Here is a 12,266-nt window from a genome sequence, read left to right on the forward strand (position 1 = left end):
ACCCCTCGGAAATGCAGTGCAACAACATACAAAACTTTGCAGTGAGTGAATGAGTGAATGGTATAAATAGGCTGAGACTAACAAGGTAATGAGACACAAGTGAATGCAATCAGTGATGATGAGTCCGGGCAGTGAGTTATGGGAAATGTAGTTTGTGAGGGAATGATAATAGTCTGATGTGGAGTGCCCTCTGGTGGCTCTCAAGGGCACTCCAGCTGGGGACCGTTACATTAACAAAAAAAAGATTCAATATTTTATTTGTTTATGCTCTGTGGCCTCTTAGTTTTCCATGTAATTTTAGTCACATGACTAGGCCGGTCTGTGTGTGCAATTCCATAAAACTTTTGAGAAAGGAAAATTCTAAAGATAAAAAAGAACTAGGGAGAAATTAATTTGGATTAATTTACTCCCATTTTGTGATTATTAAGTAATCATGTAATCAATCAAAAAGTAACAGTATTCTGATTTTGAGTATTTTAAAAAGCAATATAATAAATTACAAGTATTTAATTTTTGTAATCTGATTAGGTAATCCAGATTACATCAATTACAACCCAGCACTGCTTATACCTTTGCCTTTTTTGTCAGATTTTCAAAAACGTTTTTGCTACTTTTTTGTTTGTAATGTTGTGATTCACCTCATAGCTGGTTGGTTTGGTTCATGGCTTATAATTCTTTCCAATACTTTTAAAAAAATCCCTATGGGAAAAATAAAAGTGAAAAATACTTGTGAAGAATGAGAAAAATAGGCCACATAAAAAGTAGACTGGCACAGTTGCTGTTGTGGAAAAACAATACATATTGAATCAACTTTTCAGACCTGATATTATATTAAAATGATGAATACCTGAAAAACAAAGCATCCCATAAGATATATACAACAGCAAATCAAAGTAAATGAGAACAACTAAACAAGACAGGTTGTGTGGTTTGGAAGAGAAAACGATAACAATAGAGTGATAAAGAAAAAAATGATTCGGATTTTTATCCGACTGATGAGAAAAAAAGACGCTGAGCTCCCCTGCAATCCTGTCATCCAGATAGCCAGTGTATTGTGTGGGAAATGGAAGGAGAAACAAAAGAAAAGAAGAAAAGACGATAGACGAGAGTGCTAGAGGGGCCAGGAGATAGTGAGGAAGTCAGTGACATGAACAAAATGGTAGCCAAGGCAACTGAATTTCTCTCTTTTTTTGTCTTTCTGTCTCTCTGGGGCTGTATGCATAACTCATGTATTTTTTTCTCTAGATGTATGCATCTTTGATTCTCGCTCTCTCTCACTCTCTGCATATACATCTACATTAGGACCATATCCAGCCACCAAATTGACACACTGTCAACTCTAAAGCATGAGAAGCAGAAATAAACAGGACAGGAGGGGAAAGTGAGGTCATGCTGCATGTCTCTGGAAGATTCTCTCTCTCTCTCTTTTTAAAAATCTGATAGAAAGACAGTAATTAGCTGAAGGCTGTAGCTCCATATTGTTAATTGCGGGCCTGAATTGTTCCCAAGAGAATTATGTCTAATCAAGCCATCTGATTGAAGCTATAGATCTGTTTATGGAATGTTTTGCACGTTTTGCTTTGTTGAAAGGGCAAACCAGACATTATCCTCTCTCCAAAGAGCAAAAACACCCATAGTCTCTCTTTCTCTCTCACACACACACACACTCAGACACAAACATCAATAATTCACGCATTTGATCTTTTATTTATTAATGACCTTATTGCTGTGCTAGGATTTGTCCGAGCTATAGAAAGTGATTGCTTTTTGTTTTTTTGGAATTCAATCTGCCAGGCTTCCTCTGAGGCTGTGTGGATATCTGCACTGAATCTTTGAAAGATTTAGTCAGATGTCAACTGAAAAAACAAAACAGGTCTGGACAGCATGAAGGTGTCATAAAATGATGATGGTCACCGCGTCAGCGCTGTATCATGCCTGCAGAGCAGTGGTTGATTCATATGGGATTTTCAATGGGCGATGCTAATGCAGACATGGAAAGCAGGGTGGGGGATGGATGACTGATATTATACAAATTGATGATGACAAGCGCGACTTTTACAAAAATGCTCTAATTTAATGGACATTTTATAAAATATTTAATCAAATTTCACTCAAAATATTAGAAAAGTATGTCCATTGAAAGTATCACTATATATATATATATATATATATATATATATATATATATATATATATATATATATATATATATATGAGAGAGAGAGAGAGAGAGAGAGAGAGAGAGAGCTTTTAGGGGGGGGGGGGGGGGCATGGAAAAAAACATGTGTAGGCTATACAGATATTGTTAAAAGTACAATTAAAACACGAGGAACAACAAGTTATTCTCACAGTTGTGTGTCGTTTTCTATTTTTAAGCTTTACCTCAGCTACCGTGGCTTTAAGAATCTCATAAAAACTCGGACTTTCTACTTATTTAACGTAGAGCCTTTAGTAGACAATTAAGTACGCATACAACTTTCAGTTCTTTTTAATTAAATTAAAGTGCGAAACTTGTTAAATGGCTAAATAAACCCAGGCCATCTGAAATCACTCCTGAAGGAATAGCTTGTGGTCGACAATGTTTATGAAATCTGACCTTCTTTTGTATTAAAAGATCCGCCACTTCTTTTTTGCTCCCTAATGATGATGTATGGCCCGCAGTGAGTGTCCTCTGACTTTCATACTTCTGTGTATACACGTGTTATTCAAATGGCGTGGATCAATAGTTCTCTTGAGACTCTCTCGGGTTCTGCAGACCCAGGAGAAAACACAATCACAGCTATTTACTGGCAATGTTGTTCATAAGCCATTGAATAGTTCTTTGACCTCTAAATGTCTAAGTTTGTTTGTTAGTATTACTCAAACATACCTGCACCCACGACGCCAAGCATCCACCACTGCTACTGTGGTGCATCCACACTGCCCTCTGGTGGTTAGCCTTTTTATTCAGCCTGTGCGATTCGGTTTAGTTAGATCCCATTTACATTAATGTTTTGAGTAAGTTACGCTATATTTATGACACGACTATTGGACTGACCAACAAGGCAGAATAAATTCAGTAAATACAAAATATGTCCCAAACACAACAAATACTGAAAACAGTAAAACATTATTATATTGAGGTTTTATTTTTCACATTTCCAAATTATTGGAACTTCAACCACCCGGTTATCTGTTCAAAAACTACCTTTGGAGCCACAACATATCGCCCTCCTCCTGTCACTGAGCTCAAGTCAATCCCAAATACACAGTTCCCCATCAAAACAGCACTGAACAAGCCAGCTGATTAAACCAGCTTGCAATGATATTTCAAGCAAAATATTGATATGATGAGGAAAATAACTGAGCATAAATGCAGATAAACCTGCCAATAAGCCTCATTTTTGTACAAAATTTACAACCGGAATTGTATCTACACATTTATACACAAACACACACAAATGTACAGCTTTGTGAATAAAATAGACATGCTTCTCAGAAGCAGTGAAATGAATTCATGTCCCAGACATTGTAGAGTGTGACAGCGACATATAACAATGGCAGCAGCAATAATAATAATAATCCATAATTGCAACAATCATTAGCATTGCCTATATTATTTACAACTTTGTTTGATTTTTCATCTTAAATCATATTGCATTGTCAGAAGAGCACAGTACTGGTGCATGTATCACGATAATGCATTATTGCTTAACAGTGAATGAAATCAAAGACTAATGTAACGATAAACAACATATTTCAACAGAACTTAGAAATAATATGGGCTTGTCAGTAAATATTTCACAACAATACGTCACCAGGGTACAATCTTAGATAAAAAATATAGTCACTGTAACACTAGCTTCATTCAAATGAGGATAAAACACCTAAATGCAGAGTTTAATGTTTAGACAATAAGGTACCTAAATTTGAAGTGCTTGGTAAAACTAAACCAGACCTGCTGTGTTTTGATTAGCATGAGGTGTCTTGTCATCCACATCTGTTTGTTGTAAGCAAAGCTCTGAAGGTGCTAGTTAAAGCTGTCTGCTGTGGTAAAGACTGGACAACAGGAAGCAGCATTATGACTTTTTTTTATAGGCATGGCTTTATGGCTACGCTGGAGTCTGTCTCTGTCACTTTCTCTGTCCATCTTTTCTCTTCTCTAATCGCATGCCCCAAAACACAACAAATGCCATTTCAAAAGTGGCAGTTTTGAACAGCTGCATACATTTATATGAAATAAACGGACTAAATTAAATGCCCTATAAGGGGTAAAACACTAAAATGAATCCCAATGATCCACAGTCTATTAAACCAACAGGACATGGCAGTTTGTTGTTGTTTAGGGGGGGCTAGAAACACAAATAACTGATCCATTGGCTCTCGTCTTCCGTCGTGAATCTCTCGAAGTTCGTTCTCTGTGACTATCTGTCCTGACGTTGAACTACATATCCCAGTTCCCTCACGCCTGACTCCACGTAGCCCGGCTCAGATTTTGGTTTCTGGGCCCTCGGGATCCAAAGCCTGGAAGGAGTTGCGGATGCGAGCGGCCTCGCTAGCACAGAGATGGCCAAAAGCTTTGTTGTACCACTCTGGAGACTTTCCTCTGGAACAGCAAGCAAATATACAGCATTTAGTGAGGTGGAAGTGTACTGCGGTGTACAGCATTCATTACACATGCTTCGAGAAAGTACTTCACAACGAGGAATTTCTAATGAACCAGAGCAATAATTCTGTTCAAATAAAACAAACAATTTAAAGACAATCACAACCATGTCTGTTTTATTAAAGAACAAATCACATGTGATATTAAAATATATAATTTTATTATACATATTTTAATTTTGTATGTTGCAGCCTTTCACTAAAATGCTTTAAAATAATAATTAAAAAATTAATTCTACACTCCATATCCCATAATGACAAAGCAAAAATCAGCTTTGTAATAACTTTGTTAAAAATGTATAAAAAATAAAAAAACGTATATATATATATATTGTGAAATATTATTATACTTAAAAAAAATCGTTCTATTTCAATATATTTTAAAATGTAATTTATTTCTGTGATGGCAAAGCTGAATTTTCAGCATCATTACTCCAGTCTTCAGTGTCACATGATCCTTCAGAAATCAATGTAATATGCTCATTAGCACATTTCTTATTATTATCAATGCTGAAAACAGTTAACATTTTTGAATAATATTTTGTGGAAACCCTGATACATTTTTGAAAGATTCTTTGATGAATAGAAAGTTCAAAAGAACAGCGTTTATTTGATATTTTATAACATTATATCATCAATATCATCTTTCTGACCCCAAACATATGAACGGTAGTGTCTTCAACGCACTTACTTCAGATCAACTCTGCATATATGTGTGAGTCTGGACTTGCCAGAGCCACATGGTTCTAGCAGATACTGTGATTCCAGAACGACCCCTCTCACTCCGGCCAGCTGTGGGCTTTCCTCGTGCTCGATCGACAACGACACCAGTACACACACCCCTTTTGGCATATCTGTCCTCCACGTCCTAAACAGAAAAGAAAACAACACCAATATAAATCACTCTCGATAGTGACGTTCCTGACACAAGAGATGTAGGTGTCAATCTGCCAAGTGCAATTAATGATCAAATAACATGCAATATTCCTTCGATCAGATTACTGTTTGCACCTCACAGCGGCGTATTTGTCAAATGATGTTAAACTGTAATCTGACAGTAGCCGCGTTTCCATTACCCTTCAAATTGCGCAAATTGAAATTGCGAATTGAAAATACGCTCAATGGAAACACGTCAATTTCGCAAAAACTCTCGTTTATCGCAAAAAAGTTTTTACGCTCGCATGAGGTTTTTCAGCCAATTCGAAAAAGGAGTATTTCGCAAAACTGCAATGGAAACAGTTTTTGCGCATTTACAGTCACCTGACTTAGAAGACGCGGTGTGTTTGGGGTCCGTGTAGGCTACGCAAATAATAATAATTATCATCATTACTAGGCTACATATTTAGATGACGCTTTTATCCAAAAAAGGAACAAAGCAATTCGTCAAATGTCATTCATAACAACAATAATAATACAGAGCTGAGATTATCACAAATAAACACAATATTTTGACGCATATCTAAGAGTTTATGTGGAGTGTGGAGCGCGCACTACATGGCACGGAGGCGCGGGCGTTTTCCTATTAACAGTGAAACAACTTAATATAGCCTACTCTATAATTTCTGGTCATACAGAAAATAATAATACATTATTTGTAACTACTTTTATTTGTGTAAACAATAACAAGAAAATGTTGTGCTTTTGTAAAATAAAATAAAACAATCAGGCGCGCTTTCATGATCTCCGTGAACTGGAGCGCGAGAACTGAAACAAAATATAGCCTATGTAGGCTAAAGCTTGAAATGTCCACTTTAAAACGAACAAATTCGAATCGAAAGCTAATACATTTTGTTCTGATTAAGTAATCTGTATGAAAGGTGCATTTCTCTCTAAAAGAGCATCTGCTTAACAGCGGAGATAGAGATGTTTTTAGCCGAGTTAGAAAACAATAGTTTGATAATATTAATGGCTCTTCTTATTCAGCACTGCGGGGAAAATGTCAATTCCAGGTTCTAATTTGGCCTTAGAAAACCAGTAAAATCGACAAGTTTTCCATATTAATTTGTGAATATTTTACATGTTTAATAAAGGGGAAAAAAGTCATTAAAACATCTGAAAATTCGTCGATATTTACTTTTTTGCGCAGCAGTTGGTGTAGCCAGTTTAAATTAAAATTGTGGTGTTCAACTTTGCGTTTTAAAAAGACAACCGTTTATTTTTCGTTTTTCAATTACGGGTTTAAAAAGGAAAAAACGAATGGACACAACAGAAGCCTACATGGATCGTTTGGAATAGGAGACAGAGTTCTTTATTAAATTCATAAAAGAAACAATAATTGCCTATAGGAATACTGGATTCTAAACTTCAAAGAAATGCCACAATCAAAACCTCAGCGCAGAAATGAGGGTGAAACACCCAGAAACTCCTTATATTTCGTTTGGAATATAAGGGTCTTTCCCTGCCATTAATGCTTGGATAACACGTACGTCTCCCTCCATTAATAATAATAATGTCTAATGCGGTGGCTGTGAGATTATATAAGCCAACGTCCGTTGCAGTGATTTTTAGAATGACTTTATCGCGAGAGAAAAAAGGACGTTTTAGTCGCATAACATCGGTTAATGGAAACGCCGTCATTTCGCAATAGTTTTGTATCGATATTTAGATAAAAGCGCAAAACATTTGCGCAAATCTGTAATGGAAACGCGGCTAGTGATATTCAGGGCATGACCTGGGTGGTCTAATTTGCTTAGTTCAAAGCATTTTATGTTGAAGTAACAGAAGTGTGCTCAGTGAGTCTCTTTCCGTAATACTCCATGAATGCCCAGCTGTTCAGCAGGGCAATGCTAGATCTTTTTACGACCTCAGCGCTCTGAGAATCACAAGAACCGAATGACGCACGAAAAGCTCTCGCTGCAGATGCTCAAATGAAGCACATGCCGTTATTACAGCTTTAATGGTGTAATCAGTTAAGCTCATTCAGATATTTGATAATGGGGGATCCAGCAGTAAGAAGCGGAAGTCGTCATAGTTGGGTAAACTTCTATAGCGGTGAATGAGAGATTGTTTTGTGTTCCCACTTGCTCAAATAACAAAAGAAAAACCCCACGATCGTGTTTTCACAACTTACAAAAATAGGGAAAAAATAGAAAGATTGATAACGGCAGTCAGAATAGGGCACTATAATACAAAGTATAGTGCTATAAATGTACATACATAAAAAAAATGCCGGATTTACAGCACACAAGCAGGATCAGATGATGTTTTTGTACTCACCTGAGCACCACAAAGTCTCTGCTGGGGTGAGGGGCCATGCTGTTCAGCTCATACTGGTACACTTCTGTCTGCTTGTCCAGAGTTTCCAGAACCTTCCACTGCAGCAGGTTACTGTCCCACAGGTGGCGCTCTCGCAGTATACGGTTCAGCACCACTGACGGAGGAGCCTCCACCTCCGCAGAAACACGCCAGCGTCTCAACGGGGTCCCGTCTCCCAGCTGCGCGAGACAACAGACTTCCCTCAGACTTTTAATTATGTTATAGGCTTTTGACCACGAACTACTTCCCATGTCATGTATCTGTCTATAATTTCAATATTCACATTATTTGTCCAAACTAATTTGATCCGACGTTCATAATTCACCAAATGTAATCAAGATGTTAAAGAGAGAATTTAATAAATATATTTAAATAAAAAATTTAAATGTATAGTATTTTTATGGAAGTAATACAGGGTATTATTACAAAAGTAAATATTAAAAACATATTCTATGCAACATGAATGAATGAATAACCTTTTTGAATGATAGCTCAGTATTGTCGATGTTTGATCTGGCCACCCAGCCTTTGGTCTTGTCTTTGGCCTCTTTCATCAAATTCTGTATCAGGCTCTCCAGATAAGAGTGATATGTACTTTCTTCCTCTTCTTCCTCTTCCTCGTCCTGTTGCGACTGTTTTTTACAGAGCTCGTCCAAAGAGGGCGCCAGCAGCTCAGCTTCCATGTACGAGTTCCTGGACTGAGAGAACATCTCCTGAGGAATCTGCACACACCACATAAAAAGAAAAAAACAGTCTCCTTTTGTCCTCCAACACTGACATTTCTTTTAAATAGAGGTCAGTATTTTTTTCTGTAAAAAAAAAAAAAAGTATTTATTTGATGACAAAGCTGAATTTTCATTTAGATAGCCTTTATTTAAAAACAATGCAAAAGTTTTTACTGTCAAGTTTAAACAAATTTAATGCATCCTTGAATAAAAGTATTAATTTCTTAAAAAAATAAATACGTACTGATCACAAACTTATAAGCGGTAATGTATTCCAGGGAATCCCATACTGAAAAGCTTACAATGATCAGCTAAACGTTTTGTACGTAAAATTCACACAATTTTACGTACTGAACAACTTCTCATTGCAAACATGACGAACACGCATCTCGTACCTCAAACAGCTGATTGCACTCAGCAATCATGTGCGAAAGCCCCTGAGTAGCCGCAAGGTTCTCATTCAGGTCCTTTTGGTCCGGCCGCCCAGTGGCATACTTCCTCTGAATAGACCTGAATGCAATAAAAGACATCATGTGCTTAGCTTCCATGTGATCCATTATATTTCCACAATATTTGTGGCTGCGGCATATAAAACAAACGATTACACCAATGAAAAACATTGGTTACACTTTATTTTGATGTGTCCCTGTTACAGTGTAATTATACATTTAAGCACTGAGTAATATTAATTAACTACATGTACTTACTATAGGGTTAGTGTAGGCTTAGGGTTTGGTTTAGGTGGAAGTTGTAAAGTCATGTAATTATGTCTAATTTATAGTCCTTATTATAGTAAATACATGTAACGTAGGGACATTCAAATAAAATGTTACCTAAACATCTCTCATGGTACACTTTATACATGAAGAAGTCTCCTAATACCCACCCCCCTTCGCCCAGTCTGGGTAAGTCTGAGGAAAAGCTAAACTACCCGTCTCTTTTAAAACGCCCTCCACACCTCCTCCTGTCTCTGGCCCTCAGGGAAGTGTGTCTGCTCTGTGTTCATTAGGGAGCATTACTCGACACAATGATGTGGGAGTTGTTTGTACATTGAGTTAATAAAACCCTTCACGCCTTCTCACGACACCTTAGGGCCATGGAGTCCTAATGACAAAGCACACATATCATCCTATAGTTCCTATACAATGATGAAACCAAAGTTTCACCCTTTCTAAGTAGAGCACATGTGTTGGAATGCACTGAAAACAGAACTCTGTTACCTAGGCGACAGGTTATCATTCTTCATGATGTTGAGGTGGAAGAGAGAAGGAGCGAGGCACACTGCCAGGTTCATGGGGGTCATCTGGTTCTCCTCAACAGAGGAAGTGACATCATTTAGGAAGCACAGCAGTGTCTGTAGGACATCACGGTTTTCGTCGGCCATTAGCATGATAGCTGCCTGCACAGCCTGTAAGCGTTGTTCTTTAGGGACATCTGGGTAGAATGGAAGTACAGTAGAGAGTGTTAGGGATTTGAAAGTACTGTATGTAGTATTTGTGCACATGAGCTGGTAACAGACAGGAAATGCTTACACTGGTATATGTGGAGGATGGTCTCGCCCATTTTGCTTGTGAGGAGAGGCTCAGGCAGGTCTCTGAAGAACTGTTTGACCATGTCCGCCACGTCATATGCGGACTGATCCTCGTAGTTCACATTTTCTGGGGAGGTTTCACACATTTGCCTGAGAGCCTGAATACGAGACTTCACTCCAGATTTGCGGAAAAGTCCCACCTGAAGCACAACAAGAAAAGCAAATAATTTTACTTTTTATAAAGAAAATGTGAGGGGTGCTTGCAATGCTAGGGCGTTGTGGGTGGTTGCCTGGGTGTCGCTAAGTGGTTGGGTTTTTTGGGTGGCTGACAAAAGAGTGGCATTACCATTGCTTGGTGAAATTTTGCTGGCAAAATACACTCATTTCAATAGGAATCCAAGCGATCAGGGGTTTTAGAAGGGCAAGGGTTTACTGAACCAAAGGCTATGTAAATTGATGGTCTTTTTTCGTCCACCAGATGAAAATCTTATGGCTGATTATTTGGAAAAGAAATATCACGTATCTACTCAACAAACAGCACAATTTGAGGTATTGTTCATGACTGTTGCTCAAACGTTTGTTCAAAACCTAACCCAAAATATGAGCAATAGTAATAATGAAGCGAATACATCTCATTTGATCTTGAATTACTAAGACATTAGCATACAGGGAAGAAAAACAAAGACTTTGGTTTGTGAACTTTGGCTTTTCTATCTTTAGAAACACAGCAGTGACTGGACTAGACCATCAAGAGTTTGCAATATCTTAGGCTACGTTCACACTGTCAGTCCAAATCCAATTATTTGTGTATGCGATTGGAATCAGATCTAAAAATTATTGATGTCCACACTGTGTATCGCAACTGTTCAGATCCGATTTGTGTGTCCATGCCGTTCTTTCGTTTTCCGTAATATCTGCATTGGTTTCTATGGCAATGATATTGCGTTGGTAGGCATACGCCAACAACAACTGCAACATGGAGGAGTTTGCAATACAGATGTTGTCATATTTATGACAGAACCGTAGGAGGCTGGTATGAGCGGCTTTATTCTGTGCTGTCGTCTCCATTGGTTTCTAAACATCTCCATTTTAGGCTGTTGTCATTTTCTGCTCATCCGGCACTTTGCAACACCACAACCTTGTTTGTGCAGCGACTTTCGACATGTTTCCTATAACAACGTCTGATGTTTACGTTTTACGTGACAAACCACGCGAAATCCGATCAGAGCAGTCAAACTGAAACAGATTTCCAGAATTGCAATTTAAATATGATTTCAAACCACATATGAATGTGGCTCGAAACTGATTTGTATATTTTTGTCCGTTCACACTTGCTAAATCTGATCGGATTTCAATCTTAAATGCACAAAAATCGTATTTGGACTGACAGTCTGAATGTAGCCTTTGACTGTGACCTGAATTAGACTGAACTTTATAATCAATCTTGTAAAAGTGAATGAAACCATGTACCTGGTCCAAACACTGGCTCCTTAAAAAGCGCAGGGCGAGCTGTAAGCTTAAGGGCAAAGGGTGTCCATACCGCTGGACGTGGACAATCAGAGGAACGCCGAATACCACCTTATCCTTGTAGTCTGGTCCCTTCATTCTCTTCATAAATTTTGGCACTGACCTAAGAACATATATGCACAGTATTAAGAAGAGGAGATCCGTTTATGTCCATATGTATGTATATAAAGGTACAGTCTGTCTGTGTGTATAGGATCTGCAATAAGAGTCTTGATATATACTGTAATGCAGGAAGGAGTGCGAATGGAAGAGTGCAGAGTTGGAGGGCAGAATTGTGATTTACTGGATAAGACTGTTCCACAAGCTCTGGAGTTTTAACACATGACTCACTTGACTGAGGAGACACTTTGATCAGTGTGTCATTCAATAAGAGCTAATAACTGATAAGAAAACCCCAACGACACCCCACAGGGACTTTCCAAGACTGACTCTTAAAAGACCCGTGACTTATGTATAGTTCCATTCAAAAGTTTGGGGTCAGTAATTTTTTTAAAGAACTTAATACTTGTATTCAGCAAGGATTAGTGACAGTACAGACAAGGCATGTAACAAATTATTTCTTCTTTTTTTTTCTTTTGAACTTT

At 37.9% G+C, this 12,266-nt stretch overlaps 1 protein-coding gene across 9 annotated transcripts in view; it reads right to left on the bottom strand.

Annotated features, from left to right (window-relative positions):
* Positions 1-3,105: 3,105 nt before the first annotated feature.
* Positions 3,106-12,266, bottom strand: part of stard13a (StAR related lipid transfer domain containing 13a) — a 60,421-nt gene continuing 51,260 nt past the window's right edge. For all 9 annotated transcript variants that reach the window (XM_079598982.1, XM_079598986.1, XM_079598981.1 and 6 more), the window contains 8 exons: positions 11,626-11,785; positions 10,157-10,355; positions 9,845-10,058; positions 9,020-9,134; positions 8,376-8,621; positions 7,861-8,078; positions 5,336-5,512; positions 3,106-4,585 (listed from right to left, as the gene is read on the bottom strand). In XM_079598982.1, the coding sequence (XP_079455108.1) occupies positions 4,468-4,585; positions 5,336-5,512; positions 7,861-8,078; positions 8,376-8,621; positions 9,020-9,134; positions 9,845-10,058; positions 10,157-10,355; positions 11,626-11,785 (1,447 nt within the window). In that variant the 3' untranslated portion in view covers positions 3,106-4,467. The remainder of the gene's footprint in view (positions 4,586-5,335; positions 5,513-7,860; positions 8,079-8,375; positions 8,622-9,019; positions 9,135-9,844; positions 10,059-10,156; positions 10,356-11,625; positions 11,786-12,266) is intronic.

The sequence above is a fragment of the Phoxinus phoxinus genome (genome assembly GCF_949152265.1).
Source record: "Phoxinus phoxinus genome assembly, chromosome: 23".
NCBI classification, from domain to species: domain Eukaryota; kingdom Metazoa; phylum Chordata; class Actinopteri; order Cypriniformes; family Leuciscidae; genus Phoxinus; species Phoxinus phoxinus.